The 27,340-nt window shown below is 42.3% G+C and overlaps 1 protein-coding gene across 2 annotated transcripts in view; it reads right to left on the reverse strand.

Annotated features, from left to right (window-relative positions):
* Positions 1–4,487: 4,487 nt before the first annotated feature.
* tcf7l1b (transcription factor 7 like 1b) overlaps positions 4,488–27,340 on the reverse strand; it is a 31,606-nt gene continuing 8,753 nt past the window's right edge. Inside the window, exons 4-12 of one of the 2 annotated variants that reach the window (XM_010772381.1) lie at positions 17,626–17,706; positions 10,546–10,681; positions 9,913–10,015; positions 9,104–9,187; positions 6,686–6,823; positions 6,379–6,541; positions 6,179–6,286; positions 5,953–6,004; positions 4,488–5,407 (exon numbers count right to left, since the gene is read on the reverse strand). In XM_010772381.1, the coding sequence (XP_010770683.1) occupies positions 4,929–5,407; positions 5,953–6,004; positions 6,179–6,286; positions 6,379–6,541; positions 6,686–6,823; positions 9,104–9,187; positions 9,913–10,015; positions 10,546–10,681; positions 17,626–17,706 (1,344 nt within the window). In that variant the 3' untranslated portion in view covers positions 4,488–4,928. The remainder of the gene's footprint in view (positions 5,408–5,952; positions 6,005–6,178; positions 6,287–6,378; positions 6,542–6,685; positions 6,824–9,103; positions 9,188–9,912; positions 10,016–10,545; positions 10,682–17,625; positions 17,707–27,340) is intronic. The other variant, XM_010772382.1, reaches the window with a different exon arrangement.

Consider the following 27,340-nt stretch of genomic DNA (forward strand, 5'->3'; position numbering starts at 1 on the left):
CGTGGCATATCACATAATACGTATTATTTCCCTTATCTGAGTCAGCTTCTTGAGCGTATCTGCCGTCAACACTTACAGTGGTCACATACTGTATGCAGAAGTATTATTTTTAAGCAACACATTACGAAACACGTCGAGTCAAATGTAATTAAAGTCAGATCGTGTCTTTTAGACGGGGCATATATAAAAAAACCTTACGCATTCAATCACACTTTTTCTGTTACCAGCTGTATTCACCTTGCAGGTGCAGCTATGTGGCTTTTATCCTGGATAAAGTGTTTAAGTCATGGATGTTTAAAGTTTAACGTCTTCATATTTGTCTAATTATATAGTTGACTTTTGATTCAGGAAGTATGACGCGCTGCGTTGTCAGTACGCTCCATATGTGAACGCGCACCTATTTAGATAGGACACGGCTGGCTTGAGCGATCCACTTGATAACCTGCGTCGTAGTACCGTTTAGCAAGAGCGCGTATGTTTTGGATTAGGCCAACCGGCTAACTCAAACATATCCAGTTAGGTTGAACCAGCTTCGTAGTACGGGCCCCTGAAACTCTGGATCAACCGGTTCAGCAACAACACATCTGTTGTTGCTGAACCGGTGGATCCAGTTCCTCTCCTGATTCCTTTTGAACAACCTTCAGATTATTCCACTAGGCCAAAAAGTTCAGGCTACAAGTAATCTGGTTACATCTTTTCCTGCCTTGTGACCAATTTTGTATTTGATTTGAACACATGTCCTCAAGATTATTATTATTATTATTATTATTACAACTGGTAGGAAGTGAAATGATCCTTTTTGTGCATGTATATTTCATATTTACTTTATATACCAGCACGTATCTCTGTATTAATGTTTCACAACAATGTATGTTTGCTGATTGAAGTTGCATTCATTTCTTATGGCTCTATCTGCAGCTTTTCCGGAGTCATTTCTTATGACTACATTTTTCCACAGGCCAAAAACAGCTTGGAAAAAACTATTCCCTCAAAGAAAAAACCAAACATGCCCTGTTGTCTCAAGAAAAAAAGTGCAGAAGGAAACATCCATTAAACTCAGTGTGCTGCTCTGTGATGCTAGTTCAAGCCAGATACTTGGCATCTCATCTTGGGTGCAAGTTCATCAATGTTTGGGCTCAGGCTCTGAGCGGAGGAAACCCTCTGGACTGAGTGAAGGTGTGCGTGCAATATACCGGCGGGCCAGATCAAAATAGTAATTAAACATTATCCTGCGGGCCGAAATTAAATCCACCAAGGGCCTGATTTGGCCCCCGGGCCTTGAGTTTGACACATGTGACTTAATGGCTGCATTATTTAGGTTTACTCTAATAGCACCAAAACACCACAACATAACAAGTGCCTCCTAGTTATAAAAGCAACAATAATTCAACTGATTACAAGGACTTTGTTAAGAGATGTTAACTTAATGAAGTCGAACTGTAACGATAGAGTAAATGAAATTGGAAGTGGATATATGGCTTAGAAAAACATACATTAGAAATCTGGTATATATATCTTTGATAAAAGAGGGGAAATTATGCAACCCGAAACATTATTCATGATTCTCCGTTTAGATATGGCAATTACTGATCCAAATATATATTGATCTAATAATGGTAGTAGTTTTTTTGTTGTGTATGCCCGATGACAATATCCAAATCCAGATGTATCACTGTAAGATGGCTGATATTTTCCTATTGTATTTACACCCTATTGTGCTGAGTTGACCTGAAGTCCTACAGGTAAAGCGAGCACTAATACAGAAATGATTCACTAATGCTCCACCGCAGGATGCATGGAGGAGATAACATTTGCGTGATTATTGCCAACTCCAGGTTGGTTGCTGATATGATTTTATTTTACTGGTGGTGTCAGTGTTTGGCCTGATCAGCAGATGGCAGTATTGATATTCAGTGCAATTGAAGAAAACCTGACAAAAGCACATCATGACACCAGACTACTTTATGTGCATGTGATTGTGAGGGGTTCGCAAGAACTATAATCAACCTATTGTACAATTATACAACACGTTTAAGCATATAAGGATTGCATTTCTTCTCGAGGAAGAAAAAAACCCATTTCCTATTAACATAAAGTCACTCAACTGTACAGACAGGCACCATGAGAATAATGTAACAATATAATATGGATTACAATTGATGGTATGCTTTAGGGACGAGATAATGATCGACATGTTAATTGGAGGTGTTTTACACCTCAGCTGGGTGTGGAGGACCTGTGGGTTCTTGTAATGAATATGTCTTAATTGTGGCAGGCTGCTTGACATTTGAAAAGTCCGATGATCCCTCTCATTCTTGACACCCATTTGCATTTCCATCTTTAAGGTCAAATGGGTATGAATAATACATTAAGGAGGTTCTTAAGCTCACAGCCAGCTATACCTATCTCCACAAAGGCACCAGCTGAGTGTTGCTAAGCTCAGTGAATGCTACAGAAACAATCAATTAATACCACTTTGGGAAACCACATGTGAAGCAATCAAGGCATCCTGATATTAATAGGAATATAAGGTCATGATTCAATGGAAGCTATAGGAACAGTCTTTTCTGATTAGTTTGATAAAAGCCTATCACTCTCAGCTAGTTTTTATTGTGTGAAGCAGACTAAACGGGGAAATCGAGTGTGTTTCTAGGTTTTCATTATCAAAAGTGTTTAAAACATTTTGTAGATTTTTCTCAAATGAAAGTTCTCTGTGCGATATTACTACGCATGTGAACGTTCAAAGGGTTAACCTGGAATAAATTCAAGATCAAAGGAAGGCCCAAAAAAAGAACCTTGGCAGGAGATTGGAAGAATTTAATGAGCAAAAATTAACATGTATTAAATCTGACCTCGTGCTTACATGGCAGATGTTGAGTGGAGCAGCAACCAGATACGTTATTAGGCGTGTTACATTTTGAGGGGAGCCTGGGAACTGCCTATGCTTTCAACAAAACATATTTCATATCATATATCAAATTGTGCTAAGATCATCATGTTTTAACAAATGTCATGATATTTATTTCAATAAAGAAGATTTTAATGGGAGGGAATTGTATTAAATAGAGAAAAGATTCCTCGTATATCCAGCACATTTGAAGTCATTCACTTGGGGGCTGAGTTTCATAATAAGGCTACTGTCTTAGGGGAATAGCACGGGATAGTATAGCCTTGAGGAGACAGATTTGCTGGCTGTTTTGACAACTCATTACCTGTAATTTCAGTGACGGATCGGTGGAGTGGCTCAGACTAGGCATCCGTGGCACCAGAGAAGCTGTGTGGTTTGTGCCTGGAATGATGTAAGATACAACGGCAAATAAGCAAAGATTTATTATGGCTAATGATTGCTTAAAAACAGAGCCGGGGAGACTTGACAGTTTGGTGCCACTTTACCGAGAATGGTGGAGTTGGGGCAGAAACGGAAACACATCCTTATTTCACCTTTCTGTACTTCCAGAAGAGTGTTTATTAGAGAGATAACTCTGTCTAATGACACTCACGATTCATTCTGACACACAATTTAACAGTACATTGATGATAAATACTATCTAATAAATGAATATCAGTCAAATACTTCATTTAATTTGTCAATACTAAGATAATAACTGTGGAATTTAAGTTTATTAATTAACCCAGCGTGCTCTTTTGGTACAGTTTGCCTCATAGTGCCGTCTAATATCTGGAAATGCATTGTTAAAAAGTAAAGTTTCCCTGTACTGTAGATCTCCCTGTGCGTAAGTTCTTGGTTAAGTTTCTATGTCTGTCGAAAAGGAAAGGTGCGGGGGGTTGTATCAGTTGGGCTTGTCCCCCCCCCCCAACGCTCTGCCATAATTGGTCCATCCCTGGCACTACTCCTCATCTCTAAAGCCACCAAAAACTGTAACCTACCTTGTGTATTTTTCACTAATTGAATCGCCTAATGAGGTCCCCAGGGCTCCATGCCATTACCTCTGAGTTAATTAAAGCCTAAGCAGTGTGCCAAACGGTGAATAAAGATGCAGTGAAAGTGCAAGAGGGTTCTCTGGGATGGGATGGGGCTGACCTGCTTTTCTGTCATTGTTGTGGGACATTATATTCCAAGAAGGAGCAGATGTCTATTATTTTTTTATTTGTATTTATTTTAGGCTTCACATTTTGTTACCCTGGTTCAGGCACTTATTTTCCAGTGTGGTTAGCCTAATTCTGCTTTATTAAACATTAAACTCACTGCCACCATCAGCAAGGATTTTATGAAGATGTACAACTAAAGCAGAACGCAGAAGACTAAAACATGGCAGGTGTGTTATGGATTTCTATTCAATTAGGCGTGGCTGTAATCAAATTATACTGCTCATTAAATGTACATTTGTAACACCTACAAAACACAGTTATCGACTTGTTATGCACTGTGGTCACTCGTGTGGGAATATTAATCCAAACCACATAACCTTGTTAAATGACAAAAACACGGGCTGATAGAATGTGAAAAGACAAAAAGAGACATTTCATTTAAGAAACAATTTCAAATGTTTATTTAACATGTCAAAGAAGGGGCACACACTCGTGAATTGAAAAGGGGGGGAGNCTGCAATTATTGACCAGTACTATGTCTTAAACTCAATACTAACATTAATCAGGTTTTGGCTAAAAAGCAAACATGTTTTTTGTTTCTTTTTTTTGTTTTTATAAAGAAACATTATGTACATTGGTTCTTTTATACAAGAGGTTCATTGGATAAATGCATCAAAAAGAAACCAGTTCTGCAGTAAACTTTACAAAAAATACATTTCATTTTTCATTGAGAGATGTAGAAAAGGAGCCGGTCAAATATTGACCAATAATATTTCTTCCTTTTCATTATTTAGAAAAAAAGCTGTTCTAATAACTATTTTTTTAAAGAAAAGCAATATACAGCACAATAAATGGGGTAAAATGGCCTTTGTGCAGATTTAATTATTGTGTTTGGTAACCAGGGAGAGGGGCTGCGATTGGAACAAGGCATGATGGGAGTGAAGGGCCGCCTGATGGTAAGGGGAAGGAGGGGAGAGCATGGAGTGGTGCAGGGAGGCGAAGGGGATTGGCCGACTCAGGATGGGTGTCGAATGGCTACCATGGATGGAGAGGTGAGAATGGGAAGAGGAGGAGGAGGAAGAGGAGGAGGAGGAAGAGGAGGAGGAGGAGGAAGAAGATCCAGAAGCTTTCCCGGCGAGAGAGTAGTGGTGGTGCATGCGTCCTTCTGGTTTGGTGGTGAGCGATAGCGGCTGGGCCTGCTCGGAGTGAGTGGCAGCGGGGGCCGCGGGGGAGGCGAGGGACGCGGAGGGCGTCGCGGGGGAGTCCAGCATGCTGCTGTGGGACGAGGCCGGGCTGTCACACATCTTCTCCGACGGCAGGTACTGCACGCACTGCTTCTTGCTTCTAATGGAGAAGTCTGAGGGGGGAAACAAAGGAGGAAGAAGCTGAATTATGGATCTGCTGCTGGCTTCAGAATCTGGTTCATGTCCCTCAATGCCGCCCGTGACAGAAGTGATCATCCAAACAGTGACGACGATGGCAGTGGAAGTTGTGAAACATGGCGAATCAACTCCAAAACACATTGCAACAGGGAGAGTGGAACATGATGTTAAAGATATTCAGATGGTATGCATTAGTTATGCAAAAAAAAAAGAAGGAATGTGACACACAAAATGTGCACCCAAAAGTATAAAGCGTTCTTGTTTTGGTTGCACAACAGCAGACATACCTGCCGCTATTAGCACTGAACCTCATAAGCTGCTTGTCGAAGTATAGAGGCAGGGAGAGAAGTTAGTAAGTGTTAGTGAAGAAGGAATCCATGCAGAAAAAGGAAGATAATAAATAATGTAATATCGTAGTATAGTCGCATGTTGCCCTTGCTGTTTCTACAGTTATTAATACTCATTCCAGTCGATGACGACACAACCCAAATAAAGGCAATCAGGAAGAAAGGCCCCTTACCTTCTGGTTTCGAGTCGGGTTTGTTGTCTCTCTTCCTCTTTTTCCGCTTTCCCTGCACATATGAAACAATGCCGTTAAAAAGCTGTTTTTCAAAGTGAAAGTAAACCATCTAAACAACATTGATTATCCAGAGCGTGTAATTAACTAATATAGACAAATGTGACTTTGGAAAATCACTTCCTTTACTCATTAATTGAATATCTTGTCATGGAAATATGCTACTCACGTAATTGTCTCGTGCTGACCACCCGGGGTAGAGCTGGGAGTGAAGCTGCCTCTCTTTCCTGGCCAGCTCGTAGTATTTGGCTTGCTCCTCTCTTGACAGGGAATGCCACTGTGGACAAAGAAAAAAGACATCAAAGGACTGCTAAACACACACACACACTGTTATGAACTCACGTGCACATCTGTGTCCGCGCTACTTACCCGTCTTCCGAGGATCTGGTTGATGGCAGCGCTCTCTTTCAGAGTGCACTCGGCCACCACTTTGGCTCTCATCTCCTTCATATACAGCATGAAAGCATTCAGAGGTTTCTTGATATGAGGCCTCTTGTCCTCTTCTTTCTTGGAAGGAACGGGGGATTTCCTGCTAACCAAACATAAAAAATACATGCCGTTAATAAACTGTAAATGATGCAGATGTGCTGGTCAATTAGAGAAGACAAGGGAGGCTAATGTGCTGTAACGAAAGCAAGTTTTGATGCGGTTAAAAGATTATATTAAGTGTTCTTACGCATGCATCGAGGGACTCATGTCATGGGGCTCCTGTTTGATTCCTGAGGAGACGATGGCCGGATGGGGGATGCCGGTCTGATGGAGGCCGTGTGGAGGCGGAGACACCATGTGAGGCGAGAACCGGCTGGACACCAAGCTGTGAGGGCGACAGGAGGAGACATTTTAACAGTCGAGTTTAACAGCTAACCTCTGTTAACCTGACGGGAAAGGGTAACCCTAACTTAGCACATAACCGCCCTGCTTTACCCTCTGGGGGGAGATTCAACTTCTATGTGCGTCTAGACTAAATTCAAACACACAATGAGTTACATGCTTCCTTTTTGTTCAAATAAAGACTTCTTCAAAAGCCCCATTTATTCAGCGATGGCTGGAGAAATGTGGAGTGTGTAGTAACCATGGTGACTGCATGGCCGTGACACCTGAAACCACTTTCCTCTGACAGCCATTCACACAGAACACCTTAACAAAAGTGTCTCTCTTTTATTTCCAATTGTTAATACAATGGAGCATTGTAATGAGCAGGGGGGGAATTAAGCTCCATATCCTTCTATCACACATTCTAGGTTCTGCAAGATTGGAAAATTCCTCTGTTTTAATTATTTTAACGTGGCACACAGGCTGTCATGAGAAACAAAGCACAGTGTGGCCTTGTACACGCAGTCCGTAAATGTTTACCTCCTGATACTCTCAGTATGGACTAATAACCCAGGGATAACTTTTACTCAGAGGTTTTTCTAACCGTCAATAACTGTAAAACAACATTTGAGGCGAGGTTGCTCACAGAGAAACATGGTTCAAAGCTTGTTTTGGCTCCTTATTTAATATTTATCTGCCTGAATCTAAAATCTGACCTTAGGTAAAAAAAAATGTGTGTAAATATATGAAGTCGACTTATATATTAAGAAATTATTTTTTGCTTTATTTTCCATCTTTTTTGAACTGTTTAATAATTGATGTTGTATAAACAAGGAGGGGCCAAATCATTCCCCAGTTAATAAACCTATACCGACTAAATCTGTAAACATCCACTTAGTCCCTGATGAGCTTCTCCATACGGCTCCCAGTGATGGCATGCAGTCAAGATCCACATTTGAACATAATGCTCCTATTAGCATTAATGTACTGCGGTTTGTTGTTGCCAATATTTGTATTCTTACTGGCTGTTCTTTTACTCCATAATCACAGTTTAAAGGTGATCTCTTCTTGAACAAACAGTGGAAACAGCTTATAGTCCTTCTAGTTATGGCAATAAACCCCTCGGATCTACTGTATCAACAAACTGCTGTATAGATAAAACAGCTTTTAATTACAAATCATGTTAAAAAACATTTGCTTATAGCATTTAAGTGCTATGCTTCAATGTTCATTTACCTTAAAATATATGGAAAATGCATTTTACATTTCATTTTTAGGGCATTCTTAGTGCATTTCTAAATATTTAGTAGGCCTAAACAGCCATTCTTTTGTAAACAGCACAATACTGTTTTAGGCTAAAAGCTTATTATAATTTGGTCTACAGTGAACTAGGTTATATATACAGTTCTGTATTGTATCATTGTGTTTCTAATATTACACAACACGGTAGATACAATTGAAGAGTTGTTATCAGTCAAATTCAATTAATAGGCTTTTTTCTAATTGTTCAGAAAATGTGTTAGTAAAATCAACAGTTATCAATTTGACCCTGACAGACATGAATAAGATATTTCCACCGTAGTGCCAAAAATAAAACCTTTTTGAAATCATGTTTATGTTAACATTTGATGGATTAGTGCAATATTTTGCAGGTACGAAATATTACGCCTTAAGTGGAGTAAAAACTCCTATAACGTGTGTTGTGATTGTTGTGAGGAAACGAGCTCAGGACGAGCTACACATCCTATTGATCACAGAGACCCTGCTGAATATTTCATCTCATACTCACACCGGAAGGCTCACTACAAATCTTCCCAATTTAAAAAAAGGGTCAGAGAGTGTAGTCTGATTGGACACGTAGGTTCAGATCAGCTTTGATTTGTCGTTATCGATTCTCAGCCCTTTCATCTCGGCAGTGTGTGTGTGAGTGTGTGTGTGTGTGAGTGTGTGTGTGTGTTTTCAGAACACTGGCCTGAACACAGAAGTTTAGCTCGGAGAGAAAAGACAGGAGGAGGAGTGCTGAATGCCAATAGCGCCTTCACACTGTTTAAGAAGCTGTAGTTGACACTGCTGCCTGTGCGAAAAAGCCTTTTTCAAAACTATACCCCTGCTTAAAAAAAGTCTAAAAATTGAAGTATAAAAGTGCACACCAGCCATTTCTTTCACCTAACCTTTGAAATGGCTGCCAGGGTAAATGTGATTACAACATGTCACAGAAGCAGCAGATATTAGATGTCCCCCTTAGGGAGGGTGGGGGTGTTGCCGAACATGATCTGCTCACCTGGACATGGATGCATTCATTGCTAGCGCTGGGTAGGGGTGACGGAATCCCCCCGGAGGGATGGAGTACATGGGCTGGCCCTGCCTGAGAGACAGAGGGAGACAGAGGGAGAGAAAGATAGAGAGTGTGTGAGGTGGTTCAAACTCAGCTGACAGCTAACCCAGCAGCACTAATCCTCTACTCATCAACTTAAAGCTCCTGCTTGTGGAACAGCACCGTTGCAATTGATTACGAGAGCCGTGGCAAAACCCATAAATATTCATAAATTCCTGATGTTGAAAAGTATTATTGTTCTGGTGTGATGCGCCTGCACAGGCATAACAACTGGACATCCACTTAAACAAAGATTTCAAGAAATGTTTTAAAACTTTTTTTGCTTAACTCCCCACAAGCCACACAGTGAATTAGCTAACATCAGTACTCTATGCCATAGAGTATTGATGCTATATCTATTCCCAAGTATATAGACTCCTGCATTTACTTGTTTCCTTACAACAATCTCTGCAACATTTAGCTTATTGTATTTATTGAATGACATATATATAATTTTATTTATCTGCATTTCTTGCATATTTCTTCTTGCACTATTTTATTGTTTTTTAAATTTGTTTGATTGTTTTAGGTCTTAAGTATATTTTGTGGCATTGTTGGAGGAGCCTGGGACTTAAACGTTGCATTGCCATGACTACACTGTAGCTACTGTGCTTATGACAATAAAGACCTTGAATCTTGAATATCTGCTATGATTTTTAATTAATAAAAAAATAATTTAGCAGAGTGGACGGCTGACAATAATAAAAGTGACTCACTGTGGCATGAGCCAGCCCAGAGGGTGTGCGATGGTCCCCACGGCCCCAGGAGAGAGGGGGTAGTACGGGGAGAGCTCTGACGGGTGAGGTGTCCGAGGAATACCTGCCAAAAATGGAAGAAAGCCACTTTTAAAATGTAGCACATACCTGCTGAGATAACATGACATTCACATAAGGCAAGTATGTATAACAAGATTTAACATCTCTGTAATATTTGCTATCTAAATAAACTTGCCTTGCCTATGATTTCCACTAAACTTTTGATACTCCACACAAGATATTCAGAGTACAGTAGCTATGGTCTAATAGTTGCAACATTTTCAAATGGGAAAAAAAGTCATTTCCAGATGTTTCTATCCCAAAATGTTTCCGTTTTGAAACTTCTTGACCCTGCTGTCTTCATTTAAACACATGAGAATGTCTGCTTGCTGGTTTCTGTGGATGTTGCAATATTTAGTGAAAACTGTCACTTATAATATTGATCATAACTGTCACGGATTGAAACCAACTAAAGCATATGGCAAAAAAATTTTTTTTACACCCAGCTGTCAAGATCGCTGAACATTTTGTTTAATGTAATATCACTTTTAGATACACAGTGAAGTAAATCAATGCCTATCCTTGAGACCTTACCTGTCTTTGGGTCAAGGATCTCTGGGGAGAGGTGTGAGGGCGGCGTGCCGGGGGAGAAGTGTTCATTGCTGTAGGTGATGAGGGGCGTCAGGGGGTGGACATGGTGGGCGTGCTGCACCACTGGGACTTTATTGGACTGTTGATGGAGAAAGAAAAAACAGACACGTAGAAGTTATTAGCAAGAAGTAACCAATGTTCAAGTGTCTAACCCAAAACATTCAAATAAAAGCTTCTCTTCTTGTGGCTGTAACAAGCATTCAACTATCCTAAGGTGTGAACCACACATTATTTCTGTTGCCCATTGTTGGAAGGAAGTACACGGTAAAAATAGGCCATCATGTGTTAATGCCGTCTACGGTAAGCATCACATCAGTCTGAGCGTGTGACCGGCCCTGTGATGCAATCTGGACCAGCACCAAGGAACACTAAAAAGCCCTGCAGACGCATGCCAAGACCATTACGGTTGTTTAGCCGAGGAGAGAACTGTTTGTTCAGTCCAACAAGAACAACAACGGTGCTACTGGGTCCAAAAGTCAAAACAGCGAGCCACAAACAAAAACAATCAGTGTGAGGCAAACTGAAGGCCCATAAACAAGTGGGGACATACTCTCTGTCTGACAGATGATGGAAAGAAGCAAACGCCCATGGGTGGGTATAAGAAAAACATTTGAAGTTCTGTAAGATAACTAGCGAAACACAGAAGGCTTTTCACATGCAGTGTGGAGATATTTCAGCAACACTCTCAGAGATGGGAGCGAAAACAGCTACGACGAGTCTGATGAAGACAATAATAATAACCAGCGTCTCTACTTTCATTAGGCAGCGCGCAGCACCGCAGTCATTTCCCCTGGCTGCCTGGCTGAATAGAGCACTTGTTGGCTCAACTTGTCACATGGGAGGGTCAAGGGGTGGAGGGGGGAAAGGGGGGAGAAAGGAGTCTTGTTCCTCCAGGCTAACCTTTCTTCAATATCCCTCCCCACCCCCCTCTCAACCTCTCCAACGTGGTCTGCTGGGGAACAAGGTTTGCATTGAGACTTCTGTACACTCTCTTGCTTCACGATGCTTAGAATTGTTCCAAATCTTTGCTTTTTTTACGGCCACTTTTTTCTAAGTACGGTCCAACCTTTTCCTCCTTTTAAACCTTAAGCAAATTGGTTTCTCCTATGTGTAAAGCAGGCTTTGATTCTGGTAATGCCAGACGGGGGGAGAAAAAATATTTACCGGTGTTAAACATGTCTATATCAAGATCAATTTGCTTCTTTTTTTTTGGTTCTTCCAGACTTAAGATCACACAAGGTGAATGCATACGATGATGCGCAGTGAACACAATTGCATAAACACAGTAAAAAGCTTTGATGAAGCTTCATGGCAGAGGTAGCGTTGACCTGCTGGGTTGAAATCCCAAGTCCCACATGTCATGTATATTTGAGTTGTGCTTTGTTGTTCTACTTAATGTACAATACGCCTGCATTTTCCCTATATTGTGAGGGCTGTTTGAGACCTCTAGACCTGGGTGCCAACACATTTTGGGAAGCACTTCAGTGAGAATTTGAAATGATGCATATTAATTATTCATATCCTGGAATACACCAATCGTGTGCTCTACACATCATTTCTAAGTTTGAAGGCACTAGTTTCAACTCCAGGCTGTCTTTCTGTTAAGCACGGCCGACAAAAATGTGGAGAAAAATGAAGTATGCAGGTTGCACATATGCAAAACTATTCCAACCCGTATACTACCTGCTGCCAGACTGTCTCTCCAAGGAATAAAGATGGCTACTTCATCAAGCAAATTCCTCTTTTTATATAAGAACATTTGTAAATCAAATCAGTTTTTAAACTGTATTACTTTATCACGTTCTCCAGAGCCCTGAGATGTGTTTTTTTTAAATTGAAAAACTACACTAGTTGTGCAAACATAAATTAAACTAAACACTTAAATATCAATGCCTTCTTTCACTTGCTCTATGTGTAGAGGTTATATTCCTCTAGACCATAAGAGCTTCATACGTCTGGTTTCATGATCCACGAGTAAAGTGTAATAGGGAAACCACAAGGAACCTGAGCCATGTTTTAAATATAAACAACATCTACGTGATAGGACAGATAAAGGGCAACCTGGAACCAGATGGTATCTACATCAACAGACAGAAATCATGCTCTTTACATAGACATACTTGTTACAAACAGGCCTGCAGTGGAGCATACCTCTCAGATAGCAAGTAAAAACACCCCAGACTAGTCTAGGAGCAGATTGGAAATAGTAACAGGGCGGTTTAAAAGGAAAAGAAAACAGCGTAAAGTTGCTGAGAGAAAAGATGTCTGTCTCTTAAGAGGGTTTGAGACTAAAAAGACCGAGGTGGCAGTACCTCGCCTAGTTGTCCAACTTGGAACGGCGCTAAGAAAAGCACAGTCCTTGGTCAATGTGGGTGGAGGGGTGGATTTCATTCAAGCAAACATGTTTTTGGATCCTGCACATCTGAATTGAATTACTAGGCAAACAGCCGATGGGGAAGAGAGCTTAGAACAAACTGAATAACCCCGCAGCTTTGTGTGTCTTTATGCTCGGTGATTCTGGGTGGGAGGCTCAGAGGCCTTTCAAAACTCCAGGAAAGACAGGGTGAAAAGAATGCCTGGCATGCTGAGAAATCCAAGCCTTGTTTGTCAACGCCAACAGGAAGCGGACGTGAGAGGGGACTGACCGTGTCGTATGTCTTTAAAATCAACCACTCCAAAACTATGCCATTCATCACAGACAACGTGTGCTTTGCGTCTGGTCGTCGCCTCTGAAAGGGTCAATGGGATTTATATTCTTGCTTAAAATAATAGAGGGCAGGGCGGCGTCATGTTACTGCAGGGAATATCCCCAGAGGTGATTAAATAAATTCAGAAGGCTCTTAAAATCAGCACAGACATAATGGACACAAACATGGACTGGGATAAATATTTGTTAACTGACATACAGTCCATCCATTTTATCCTCTGGTAAATCTGCCACTAATCGCCGGCATCTTGTGAAATGTAATGAATTCACTCTGCGATGCTAAATCTCTCCGCTTTAGAGTTTGACTAGAAATCAAAGCGCCGGTTCCTTATTCCATTTCTGAAGAGGATCTCGTCTCTGCAGTGGCCCAGCAGGCTGCAGACCTCAGATCAGTATTCAGTGCAGTCCTCCCAAAGCCTTTGATTTCATGATGGATCCCGGTTGTTCACTGCCTAATGCAAAACGAGAGACTCTCACCGGACTCCCAGTCAAAGGTCTGTTGAAGGAATATGGGTCGAAAAGCAAGTGTATGTATCTCTTTGAGGGAGAAAACCCCCGTCACATTCCCAATTAATATCTCTACTTAAAGTGTCACATCGCCCTGAGAGTGTTGGATTGCCGCAGACACATGCAGCAAGACAAAAGGCATCTCAGGAATGCTGTTGCTCGAGACCTTACCACTTCAATTCACTTAAACTATTCGTGGACTAACTAGCTGAAAGGACGTGTCCCTCGATACCTTGATTATGCTAGAAGCTAATACTATATTGAGACAAAGAGAGAGGGATTCTTGTGTCTCTGTCAAGTGAAGATTAGCCCAAATGTGATGGCAGATAACCCTGGTCAGTTCCACCTCATTACAGAGTCACAGCTCCTCCTAACTCAGAATAACAGTACAAGTCAGTGTACTCTGTAATGACACAGAGAATAGGTATTATGGACAAATGACTGCAAGTGACTGGATAACCTCAATGAGAGCAGCATGCAGCCTTGACATCATTATTAGCAGAGTGTTAATGACTCTGAACTGGTGCGTTGTGGAGTATGAGTCACACATGATTCAGACAGCAGCACCTCCTCCTGCTTCCCCTCCTTTTCCTATTATCTCCTTTCCTTTCCTCTCCTCTTCTTCCCTTTCCTCTTCCTCTCCTCTTCTCTACTCGGTCACTACTGATGGGCTGACATGTTACCCATACTGCATCACCTGGCCCTGCAGCGCCTTTGATGTATTATTCATGATGAGGCAGCCCTCTGAACACAGGGGTCTATATGGGGGTTTTGGGGTGCTCGTGTGTGTGTGTGTGTGTGTGTGTGTGTGTGTGTGTGTGTGTGTGCATGCGTGTGTATGTATGATGGGTGTGGTGCGTTCATAGAAAAGCTTGTTCCCTACTTCCCAGTCCTCCCACCCCACCACCACCCCTATTACTACCAAAAGCAATACCAACTGAATGCTAAACAAACCTGTCTGTTGAATAATTGAGGCTCTCAGGCCAGAGCAGGCTCTGATTAGCATACAGGCCTTATGGACCCAATCTGCAGTGACAGGATGCTCTTTCCCTGGACTTTGGGATCCAACCAACGCTCCGATTTCTATTAAACATCTTGTTATCTCGTTCCAACTTGCCAGAATTAGAAGAAAGCGATCCCCATTCACCGAAAACAATGACATTGATCACTGTGAAGACATGTAGGAGTGATGTGTCTCAAAAGTCTAAATATCAATATTGTGTTCATGCGTAGGCTTGCCGGTGGATTATTTGTTAATCTGCAGAGGCTCTTGACTGAACATGCCTCTCCACTAACACACTGTAGCCTTATCAGTACACCAACATTATGCATATTTGACACGCATATAAGATGTGCTTACAAGCAGATTTGGACAGATACTCCAAACCGTGCCAGTCCGTCAAAAAAGCAAAACAACAATGTCAGATTCAACACATGCTTGCCGAATGACTGCAGGAGCACAGGTCTGCTTCAGGAGTCCCTGCTGGTGTCTCTTCTCTCTGGCTCCTCTTGGCCCTGGGCAGTAATCCCTGGCCCCCCGCGAGTGCCCATCCGCTCCCCCTGCTCTCATTAGTGCAGTGTTGGGGCCTGGGGAGCCTGCAGGCCTGGGGAGCCAGCCTGCTGCTCCCCTCCCACTCTGCCTCCCTCTCTCCCCCGCTGGAGTAATGAGCACATAATCAGCCTGGCTCCCTGTCAGCAGCAGCGCAGCAGAGGGGCAATGGGCTCCTGGCCCAGAGTGGGGGGCACGGCCACAGCGGGGCGGTTCTCTCTCTGTGCTCTGCGGCCGGAGTACAGCGCGCCCGGTGTTACAGATTCCCACTAATCAAGTGACCCTGGAGTCTCAGGTCAGCAGATCAAGCGACTTCCTCTTTTAGTTCACACACTGAAAGTCGTTACACTTTCAGTGAACTTCCCCACCTTTTATACCCCTTTCAAAATGTCTTATGATTTCTAATACAATAAGGCTATTGATTATTCTTTTTCTGCCAATTTAAGTGTTTAATCTGAGTTGGTTAAACTTTCAATACGTTTCCCAACCTTTTATACTCCTTTAAAATTAAAGTCTTCTGCATTTTAAGTCAATACTACTATTGTATAATCTTTTTCTGCCAATGTAAGTGTTTCATTACTTTCATATAAGATGATTGCCCTCGAACGGCCTAGTTATGAGACCTGTGTTATTCAATTGCACTCAATACTCAAAATAAACAGCATTAAAGTAATGACTTAAAATTAAAATACAAAGCAACTTATAAGCATGTAATGTAGACGTTTTTTGTGCAGCTATAAAAGCATTTACATAACATTTAATTACAAAGGGTAGATGAACAAAGATACCAAGCTTAAGGGAAGTACATATTTAAGCACACTAAAGTGAAGGCTACTTATTATTCTGAAAATGTGAGTAAGATTTCTGCCAGAACACAGTTGGATCCCTCACATTTCTTCTACAATGTTTCTCTCTGTATAGGCTCTTCTGGTTTAATGACGTTCGAAGAGATGAAGGCCAAACAGAATAAGAAAGAGGAAAGAAAAGCACAAACACTGAGCCACATGAAAAGTAGCAGGAACCACCGAAGGACAGAACAGAAACATCCAAGCAGGGAACTCCACCTCTGTCGATCTGCTTTCATTTCCTTTTTTTTCCAACTGCTTTTATCCTACTTATTGTTATGACTTTTTCTCTTGTGTTCCTACTTTGTAGATTCAAAGATTTCATTATGATACACATTGTCTTAACTAACTAGAATGAGTGTGCTGCAACAAAACACACCGTTTATTTTCCCACAGAAGAAGCCAAAGGGTCACATAGAGGTTAGTATTTATTCTAATAAAATATATTTAATTGGTTTCTATTGAGACTCAAGTTAGTCCTGGATTCCCATGAGCAAACTCTGTTCCTTTCACAACAATTTACCATTGACTGCGCTCAATGAGGACTTTGTCATGTGGATCGCTGCGATTATCGGATCCAGCGAATCAACCACAAACTCAGCAAGCGCGTCTAGCCGGGATATGTCAGGTCAGGAGGCTGAGTCACAACGGCTGTATTTGCTGAAGCTGTGTGACAGCGTCTTCTTGCTCCATGCTCGGATTAACATGACTTCCCGAACCAGAAAAACGCCCGATACAATCAAGCAGGTGAGATGCCAGATAGATGTCCATGTTATCTAATGTTTTCAATCCCAAACACACATCCCTCAGCGAAGCCACAAACCAAACAGGTCTGCTGAGGCCCCGCATTGTCGAACCCGGGTGAGACACCATGATGACTAGTTCACACCTGAGTGGGAAAGATCAAGAATGGCAAGGAGGTTCGAACTTGAGAGATTTATTGCGGAGACTGAGTTATTGTGGTAAAGACAGACAGGCTGATCAGCAGTTTGCCTGCGGGTACTGTAGGGGCTTTTTTTTGGGGGGGGGCACTGTACATGGATGTATGGGAACCAGTAGATTTACATAACTTAATTATTGGGAATAACCACATTATGGTTATAGATTGATTAAATCATTTATATGGCTGGCAGTAAACTAGTTCCACACATAAGTTGTTATGATTAGATTAAAGTCCTGAAGCCCGGAGGAAACAAATTGTTAGTGCCACAAAACAAGGCAGAGGACTTGTTGGGAAACTGGTGTTCACACTGTCGTTCGGTGTGTGAATTTGTGATTTGAAATTTCTCTTTTAACCAGCCATGTTGCTCATTTGTCAAACACATGTTTTCGCAATTTCAAAACAATCATTTTTTGACTCGATTAAGTCATAATCAAAGTTTAGTTTAGTTTTTAATGGAAGTGTAACTACTTACAAGATGCCCTGGTGTTGGAGAACGGGAATCTTTTAGTCCTGAGCCAGGGACATCCAAAATAGGCCATTTCATCTGCAGGTACTGTGGGCGAGAGGAATAAAGAAGAATTAGGCAACAGAAACTTGACACACTGCAGGTTAAAACAGTCACCAAAATATGAAATACAGAAGATTAAACCAAATGCATTAAAATACACTTGATAAAGAGACCAAGTGAGCAAAATCTAAGGCTCTGTTTTGCACAAAAACAACAACTCTAATATTTACTGTTACTAGACTGTAGGGAATGAAGCGTGCAAAAGTGGGATGAATGATGTGAGATATCCCTCAGACACCTGTAGCAGACCCACATGGTGTCTGGGGTCAGACAGGGAGTTCTGGCACGGGGGAGAGCAGGGAGAGCGATGTGAACACAACGGACTGGTGGAGGACTGTGAAATTGCCGTTTGTCAAGGAAAAACAAGAGGCCAGCTGTGGGCGCCCGTCGCTGAGCGGGTGGGAACAGACAGCTGGAAAGAAGCCCCGTTTACAGAGCAGCAAAGAGGTTGAGCTGCGGACTCGGAGCTAACTCCATTGGTTTGGCCTTTTGACCCCAGACATAGTCCCGCCCTCATTATCTTTCACACATGTATCAAAGTTATCATAAAGGGTCTGTGTGTCTTTGCTCTCCCTCGTTTAGTCTCACATGTCTTAAAGATTTCCTGCACCATTTAACCGCTGCCCGTCCCTTCGCCGCTCTGCCACAGAATGCTGTGTGTACTCAGAGAGGTTTGTGTGATTTACGGCTTCATGCAACAAGCTGAACATTTTTTTTTGTCCTCCAGCTATGGAGATAGCATGAAGCCAGAGCTCCAAAAGCACGGGTCAAACATCTGGTTTATGGATCAGTTTAAATACCGGACGCAGAGGCTTGTCATGCATGTGGATTTTTCTCTCCGGTACAATTTCAAATTAATTATAATGGTTTTATAGGACAGGTTATGTTTTGCTCGTCCAGGCCCATGTTGTGTGAGACATAAATGAATCATAGTTCATTAATTGGGATGGCTAATAGCATATAATGGTTTATAAACTCTATCATTAAGCGGTGGTTTCATAATAGCCCCATGCAGCTGTTATTCATTTACAATGTATACTGTTATTTTTATTTACATAGCGTTGCGCTCATGAATTCCTATGCACAAACAGTTGTACGTCCGCCCATAGCAAACATGTGACAAATGGATAAGACAAGAAATAGTGTCTGACACTTTCAATATATGCAAAGCTTTGTCCCCGTGCTGCAGGATGAATGATGACAAACAAGCAAACTGGAGGAGTCATGCATTCAGGTTCTGATTTTAAAACTTCATTCATCACTCAGGGTTTGTAAGGAGGAAGGAAGCTTGGATGGCTGTGGGTTAAAAATGGAAAAGACATTATAGCAGGAGGGGGAAAGGGAGAGGAGGGGAAAAAAAACATTTTCAGGAATGAGTTTGTCGGAGCAGGCAGAGGGTATTGTTTCCTGACAGCTGGGGTCCAACAGAGCACCGAGGCAGGGGGAAGGGGACCCTCTTTCCCTTCCAAAAGGAGGGAAATTCTTGGAGTTGACATCAGCTCTCTTCATTTTCACTATACTGCTCAGGGCTGAATCGTAGGTTCCAACTAATGGGCCCAAGCCCATACAACTGTCAGGAGGCAGTTGCTTTTAGAGGCTGCTAGCTCCCTATTGAAACTTTACTCTGCTGTGTGCATGGCGCCTAATGAATGCTGCTCTCTGGAGAGAAAATCCAAAACAATGCAGTTTTCTCTGTCTAATCTATGTCAATCATGAGTCCTTCCACAAATGAAACGAGCGCTATTGTGAGCGTTTGGTCTTGCCCAGCCGTGCCCACCCCGGCTCTCCCACCCAATCCATCCCTTATTTGACAGCTTCTGCCAGGACTGAGGAACATGCCCCCAGGCACTTTTTTTTCCGAGCGCCTACTTTTCTTTTAATTGCCAGCGTGCCCCTATGGAGCAACTGTTCACACAGTCCCTGAAACATCCAGTCAGGTAATGCCAGTTGCACACTGTCACATTAGCTCCAGTCCAGACTACAGCAGCACTCACTAACACATGAGAGGCAGAGAGGAAAAGGAGAGAGGGAGGAGGGAGGGTGTTTGAGTTGTTTCAGGAAACAAAAGGCGAGGAATTGTGGGTCGTGCTGCTCAGCAAAAACTTTCTCAGTGTTTTAGTGAGAAAAAAAGGACACAAGGGAAGTGTAAGAAAAAAGTTAGGACAGCTGAATGAGAGACATCACTAAAAAGTAATGTTTAAGAATAGTTATGGCATGTCTTAAGTGGTACTTAATGTTTGAAAAAGTTCATATCAATGTTACTGCAGGATATTTAGTGACTCTTTACACATGCCCTTATTTTTACTAGAAACAAATACAGACATATGGTCGGGGCCCATAGCAATGCCTGTTTCAGCATGGGACCTGGAAGCCTGGTAAATCGACTCGGACAGACTACTGAAGGAAATGTGTATCTAAAGAGAAGTTTAGCTGATCCATTTTCATAACTCTCTAATTGTCTTCCAGCCTTCCCTGTTGCCTCCAACACTCAGAATAGACTTCAGTAGAATGTGCTACTTTTACAGGACCCAGATGCGACAAAGGTGGCAGTGATGCCACTGAAATTTTCCAAAAAGCTACAGTGGAGCCCTTTGGTTTTCTGAACAGAGAGAACGCAACATATGCTCAGGGGCATGTGGCCTGCCAGAGCTGGGTTCTAATTGTTACATCGCTCTCACAGAGTGAAGGAAAACACAGCCAAGAGTCTTTGTCATCTCTGAAGTGTGTGGTGCCATACTGCAGGCCAACATCAGAGCACGGAGAAGAGACAGATGTCTGGACATTTGCTGTCAAACTAAGTCACACACTTTGCCAAAAACCCTGAAAAAAAATCCCCAACTTTTCTAGCTACTGTCTGGCGACTTCAGGGCCGCATTGAGAAGTCGTAGTGACGGTCAAAAAGTAAAGTACAAAATGATATAAATGAGGACAAAATGTGAAAAACTACACACAAAACATTTATTAAGTGCAAAAACTGCTGATTATATGTGGAATAATTTACTATCTAAAACAGATTATATGTTATTGTGTCTTATGCTGAATTGCATTAACTCAACAATGCAAGAGCAAACAATCAGAGCAAGTCAAACAACAAACAAAAGAGTAAATATGTATAAAGTGGCAGCTCAGACGCTTGTGAAATGGCTCAGCCTTGTGTTGAATAGCAGAGCAGCAGGAATGCCTCCGTGGATCGCTCCAGCAGATAATGTCAATCACCTACTGTGTGGAGAACCCCTCCCCATTGTTTTCTTTTACCCCCCAACAGAAAACAAATGGGCCGCACAGCTTGCTGTTTGGCTGAGGTGTTAATTACCGTCCCCTGCCCATATGAACAGCAACTCCAGACAATGGCCCTGTCAGGCCCCCTACACTCAGGCCCTCCCTGGTTTGCTCTGCTGAGATCACCTGCTCATGTGGGGCCATTGACACCTCAACTTGATCTATGCATGAAACACAATTAAAGCCTTTGCAACAAAGACAATGTGATAAGTAGCCCCCGCCTTGTCTCAGAGTTTGCATTAAGGCTCTTTGTTTACCAACATTAGAGGCAATTACAGTGACAATTCTTAAGCAAACCTCGGCAGCCTTTGTGCTAATTACTGTGTAATTGATGGGGAAACGACAAGCAGTTTAGCTGGTCAGACCCACAATGCACTACTGGGCCACTGCAAATTTTTGTGAATGGGGACCATGTCGTATTATCCGGTCCGCTATGAAGTAAGCAGATTAGTCAGGGAGGAAGTTATTAATTAAAGCTATCTCAAAAGAACATAGCAAGAGATGGAAACAAGAAATATATTTTGGAGATAGTGGAATATGTGAAGACATTTTTCTGTAAAAAAAACATCCTTGCTTCATGCTGCAATTAGAGGCTGTACCAAAATAAAACCTAAGAACCACTTTTTGTCCATGTTTCCGCTCACCACTTGAGTTACATACACAGCCAGTCTCTTTACATTATATTAACCGTGAGAAGCCTGCAGTGGAGATAGCACGGCTAATGGCTACCACATTTGAAGTGTCCATTAGCCCTTAGAGGAATGAAGTTAAGTGACTATGACAGGGGCACTCCCTCAGTTTGCCGGGCCTCCATTGTGACCCGGTTGGTCGTCCTGCACTCTTATTCACAGCCAGCAAAAAAAACTGGGTCAAAGGTCAGACGTCCAGAGTGCCGTGGTTTCTATGGCAACGTGGCCTATTAAGGCCAGGCTCATTGGCCTCTTAACATGCTCTTGTACACAAAAGAACTATTAGTGCAAAGAGGGAGAGAGGAGAGGGGAGGCCGCTCAGGGGAGGTCCTGAAAACACGGCCACAAGGTTTTTCCAAGATTTCAAGATGGTTACACTCTGCCTGCCGCTCCGTTTACGTCTATATGTAACACAAATTGAATTCCATCATTTAATAAGTTTAGAGGACCGTAAGAAATAAATGTTGATGTGGGAAATGTAATCAGAAAAATAAGCTGTAAATAAAGTTGTTTAAATCCGGAAAATAATTACCAAAATTCAGCATTTACAAAGCCTATGGTGTCACGTGACTTCCCTATGCCTACAAGGCCAAGCTGGCCAGCAAACTTGGTTTATTTGAAAAGTCCTGGGAGTGAATTTACTGCTGTTTCAGTAATAAACCGGCATTAACAAAATACAAGGCCAAGATAAACCCCCTTAAAGAGTGTCTTTAACATTCTGTCCCTGTGAGTGAGCTGCGACTTCAGCAGGACTTTGCATTTTTGCAACTCAAGCAATTATTTCTATCAGGGTTTATTTTTTTCTTCCCTTTGCATGACATGATCCTGAGTTATTGCTTCCTCTATATCCACAGCTTTAGAGCTCATACAGTATGAGTCCGTCAAATAAAGCCGCCATTGTTCTTATTCTGTCCCATTGACACTCAGGTACAGATGCAGTTCAGTCTGATTCAGGTTACATTTAGGAATAAGTGAGTAATTCTGTTACAGAGCACTACTGCAGGTCACATAAAACCCACTGTATAATTAGACACACAAGAAAATAATTATGCATCTGGTAAGAGCAAGGCTGTCTCATAAAGACAGTGGAGGGTGCGAGGATATTCAAGTCAATTATGTGCAGTCAGTTATGTGGTTTCCCGTATACCTGGGAGATCTGCTTCCAATTGTCACACACTGCTCCGCTTATAATGTCAGTGTGATCTGGTGTCAAGACGGACTACAGGTCAAATGTCATAGATGCCGTCCTTTTCCGTCTCCTGTGGCATTGTTTGTCCAGTCGCGCAGGAACAAAACTTTTTTTATTGTTTGGGGAGTAGCCTTATTTCATTGAATTTCACAGCAGTAAACGTCTGTATAATTAACTCCAGAACACGAGGTGGTTACTCGTGGTTTGCTGGATGTTTACAGTAAAGCTCGACTTAGAAATGAAATGTGTGTGTGTGTTCGGGTGGAGGTGTGCATCGAAGTCTACGCCAATGACACACAAGTGAGACCTGAATTTTTCGTTTATGACCGAACACAAATTGACTGGAGACAGCATGGGTTACCAATATAATACAGTGTTTCCTGCCAAGGCATTTAGGAGGCAATAATCCAGCATGCACCCCACACACTGAACAGGGTAAATACCACAGAGCGGGTAATCACTCATAACTCTCTGCTAAGACATAGAAATAATCTTTTTCTCTTCTTTTTCCAGAAACTGCAGATAAATATTGACACCGTCGAAATAGTAAATGTGTGTAAGTCTGTTAAAAGTGTGTCTAGAAGTTTTTTTTCTTTTAATGACAAGGGTACAGAGGGCGAGTGTTTCTTTTTTTACTCTTAAGAGCAGCGGAGAGAGGCATCTTGAAGGGGAAAAGTCAGTTTTGTAAGACTGAGGTGGGCATAAGTGGGTGTAGTGGAGAAGGCAAGAGGGAGGGAAAAAGGGCCTAAATTAAACACATTTGTTTCTGCTCTCACATACCACAAGTCTTATGAAAACAGAGGGCTGATTGTGTTCGCTCTGCTAGTCCACCCCCCACCTCCTCCTCTCCCTCTCTCTCTCTTCACCACCACACCAACACCCCCCTCTCCTCAGCAGCCTCCCCTCCCCCCACACACAGCTGCCTGCAGATGCCTCCTGTGTTTGCTCTCCGAGTGCCGGGCGCGATTCTCCAGACTCCTGGGCCCTGCCTCATCTCACTTTTTACTATCTGACATCCCTATCACCCCACCGCTAACTCCACTCACTCCACTCTCCGTCTCCTCTCCGCCCATCCCGACACCAAGCCCCCCCCCTCACCACCACCACCACCAACCCCCGCTCTGTCTTACTCAAACATACACTCACATGCCTCAGGTATGTTTCGACACTCGGCCCTTTCGCAGGGAAACAGAGACTAACTGTTGGGAGTTAAAACTAAATTCCTGTGCATTTTGAAATGACTATTGTTGTCTACATATCAGAAAAAATGAACACGTTTAAATTGATTCAACTAGGTTATAAGCTACAAATGTCTCTACTCTGCTATTTCTATGAGACTAAATACAATTTAAATGTTCTATTTGGGGAATAATAATCTCATATCAAATGTGAGCCATGATCTGTAACACAGCATCTAATTGAATGAGAAAATATTAGCAAAAGTAGTTTTGAGCTTCCAGTGTGCCACAAATCGCAGAACATACTACCATGACATTCCCCAGGATTAGTTATGCGTATTGTCAGCAGACAGCACGGAGGTCTGGCACGTCGCCAACACATTTTTATACCTTAAAATATTTGTAAAAGTCATTCGTCTGCAATCTACTGGCACACTGAGCGTCGTGATATTGAGTGATAAATCATGATCCAGCCATTTGTTTGGCTGTCCATTTAATTCACATTCAATTTTAGAGATGTTCTTACATGTCTGAAACTTAGCCAATAATATATCTTCTGTATGTATAGGTTTACAGAGTTTAAGAAAAGCCTTTAGAGGAGTCACAAGGCGGGAAGAGGTGGGGTCATAAGGTCCCCCACCTCTTCAGGGTTCATCAGGTCTCTAGAAAGCAAAACAATGGAGTAGAAACAAGGGAAACCCAAGATATGTAATTTCTTTTGGCGTTGTCTATATGGAATAAATAACTTTTTTACATCCTTGAAGACAGATGTTTTGTAGGAGCTAACATTTAAATATGAGCTGTTCCAGTTTTATAAGTTGCAGAAAAATGTCTTCATAACATTAACCAGACCACTCTGAACTCAAGGCTGGACATGCTATTTAAAAACAATATATACAGCTGCTGCTATCTTTCAGTTTCTATAGAATCTAATGAAAACGGCAAGGTGATTACGATCAGGGGCTGCTGTAAATATCAAATTCCCAGGGACAGACTTTAGGAGAGGCCCCTTACAATTACACAGTATTCAGGAATGCAGCGCATGAACCACAGCAACATGGAGCTGAAGACAAAATGCTCACATCCAGATTTGGACGTTTAGCTCACACCACGTGACAGAAGAGGTTTGCGAACGGTGTTAAAAAAAAGTAGTAAAGTTTATCTTTCATGAAGAGCTGTTTCTGCGAGCCCCACATCTATGCCACAATGCAACAAACCTCCACTCAATCCAAACTGCACACTTCTGCAAACAATTAGCGTTAACCCAAGAACTGTAAGCTGCTCAGAGAGGGAAAAAGAGAAAGAGAACGAAGGGGGAGTGACTGGAGAAAGAGAGGGGTGCTTGTGCACAATTACAGCAGGGATTTATGGCCTGAGAAACAATTTATAAATCACAGCGCCTGAGCTAATGTGCTCCAGATTGTTCTCCATGCAGCTGCAATTTTGGTCTGCGTGAAACGGCATGATAAACCTGGCTGGAGGACATGTTTGGGTGGTGGTGGTGGGGCCGGGAGAAAAGTTGAGTTTGTGGGTGGGGGCTGATGCAGGCGGAGACGTGGGCTTGCAAACTTTCTAAGGTGTTTGGAACAAAGAAACTTTTTTTTCCAAGTGAGATTTTGCTGAGGTGCATTTTTGACAGAGAAAGCGTGAATAGAAGCTGGAATCCCAGAAAAATACATTCTCAAGATGTGCAAAAAATACCAATTTAATGATGGTTATAATGTGCTTACACAGTAGCTGTACACTAAATGGTACACAAGCATTCCAAAAGTGAATAATTACATAAGTTTCCACGAGAAACAATTAAAGTCAAGCCGTAAACTTAGGACAGTTTTACGACTTCATTGTGAAACTGAACTATAACCCTGTAATTAGACTTTCAACATAAGTTAAAATAAATGTTAGGTTATAATAGGAAAAGACAAATGTTGCAAACTGATCCCTTCATTGTGGCTGCAGGCTGGTGTGGAAGAAGGGATCGGATGTGTGGAGGGGAAACCTGGGCTTTTGTGGCCACTCAGCCAACTGGCCCTGAACCTTGACCTCTAACCCTTCACCCTGGGGGGCAAACAAAGCTCTGAGTGACATCTGAAACTAGACACTCTGTGGGGAGAGAGTGTCTGGACAGGACTCAAATAACCCCATTAACTCCGCAGAAAAGATTTATGGCTTTTTATTCTGCCCCCTGGAAAGAAATTACGACGAGTTGTGCAGATCCGTCAAAAAGAATCAAGCAATTAGAAGTGTGCACCGAGTCTCGTCTTGTTCACTCGCCAACATCACCATCTTGCACGAAGATAAGCAGAAAAGTTCCATAATTAACGAGTGGAGTTGTGATTAGCGGTGATACACACATATGCCAGCAGTTAAGTCTGTATCCAAATAAATTCTGCTTAATACGAACATCATGAGGCTAATCTTCCTGCGGGTTTAAGAGAGTCACTGATGCATATTCACCAGCAGCTCCGATGGATTCCATACAATGGATTACGCAAACAGCTCTGGCATTAGTGTACTGTAAACAAAAACAGAAGAGAGGAAAGTTGATGGTAAAAATGCGCCGAGGTGAATGCGAACCTCCGTCGCCAGAATGCTGAAAGCCACTGTAGTATTTAAATCAGGCGAGGAGGGAGGAAGACTGGGGCAAGCATTCTGTAGCTCAGCTGTGAGGCTCTAAGCCGTTGCCCTAGGGTCTTTGTCCTGCCTTTCAGGGCAAGTCTGAGGTAGTCAAAGACCCTATTCATGGCCGGCGCTCCCCCTGCCAACACACCCATACAGCCCCAGTCAAGTCAGCCGAGAGCTATAGAGCCTTCCCATTTCACACGAGAATCAGACCTGCCCCTAAAGCCTGCTTCAGGGATTTCCAATAGCCAGCCCCTCCAACCCATGTACAAATCAAACAAAAGGGCTCCTTGGCCTACTCCATGTCATATAGGGCTGATTAGATCTTTTTTTCCTAATGTAGCTACTCTACGTTAGAAGCAAATAAGTCCGTCACATTTGTAGGGATTTGGTGCACAGCCATGTTAATGGATGAGGGATTATGTCAGCGGATGCCCTCCAGCGCTTCTATGTCCATCATCCCATCAAGATTCACCTCCTGCTCATACACATTTTAATGGAAAAACTTGAGTATGTCAAGTGATAAAATCTCAGAACAAAGATATCTAATCATGCTGATCATCTGAAGCAGGGGGAATCCCTCAACTCTACACAGGGTCTTGTGTCTGAGAAGCACAAGGTCCTCGACAACAGCCATTACTCATAACTACGGTAATCAACAT

The sequence above is a fragment of the Notothenia coriiceps genome, unplaced genomic scaffold (genome assembly GCF_000735185.1).
Source record: "Notothenia coriiceps isolate Sejong01 unplaced genomic scaffold, NC01 NC01_scaffold00011182, whole genome shotgun sequence".
Lineage (NCBI taxonomy): Eukaryota > Metazoa > Chordata > Actinopteri > Perciformes > Nototheniidae > Notothenia > Notothenia coriiceps.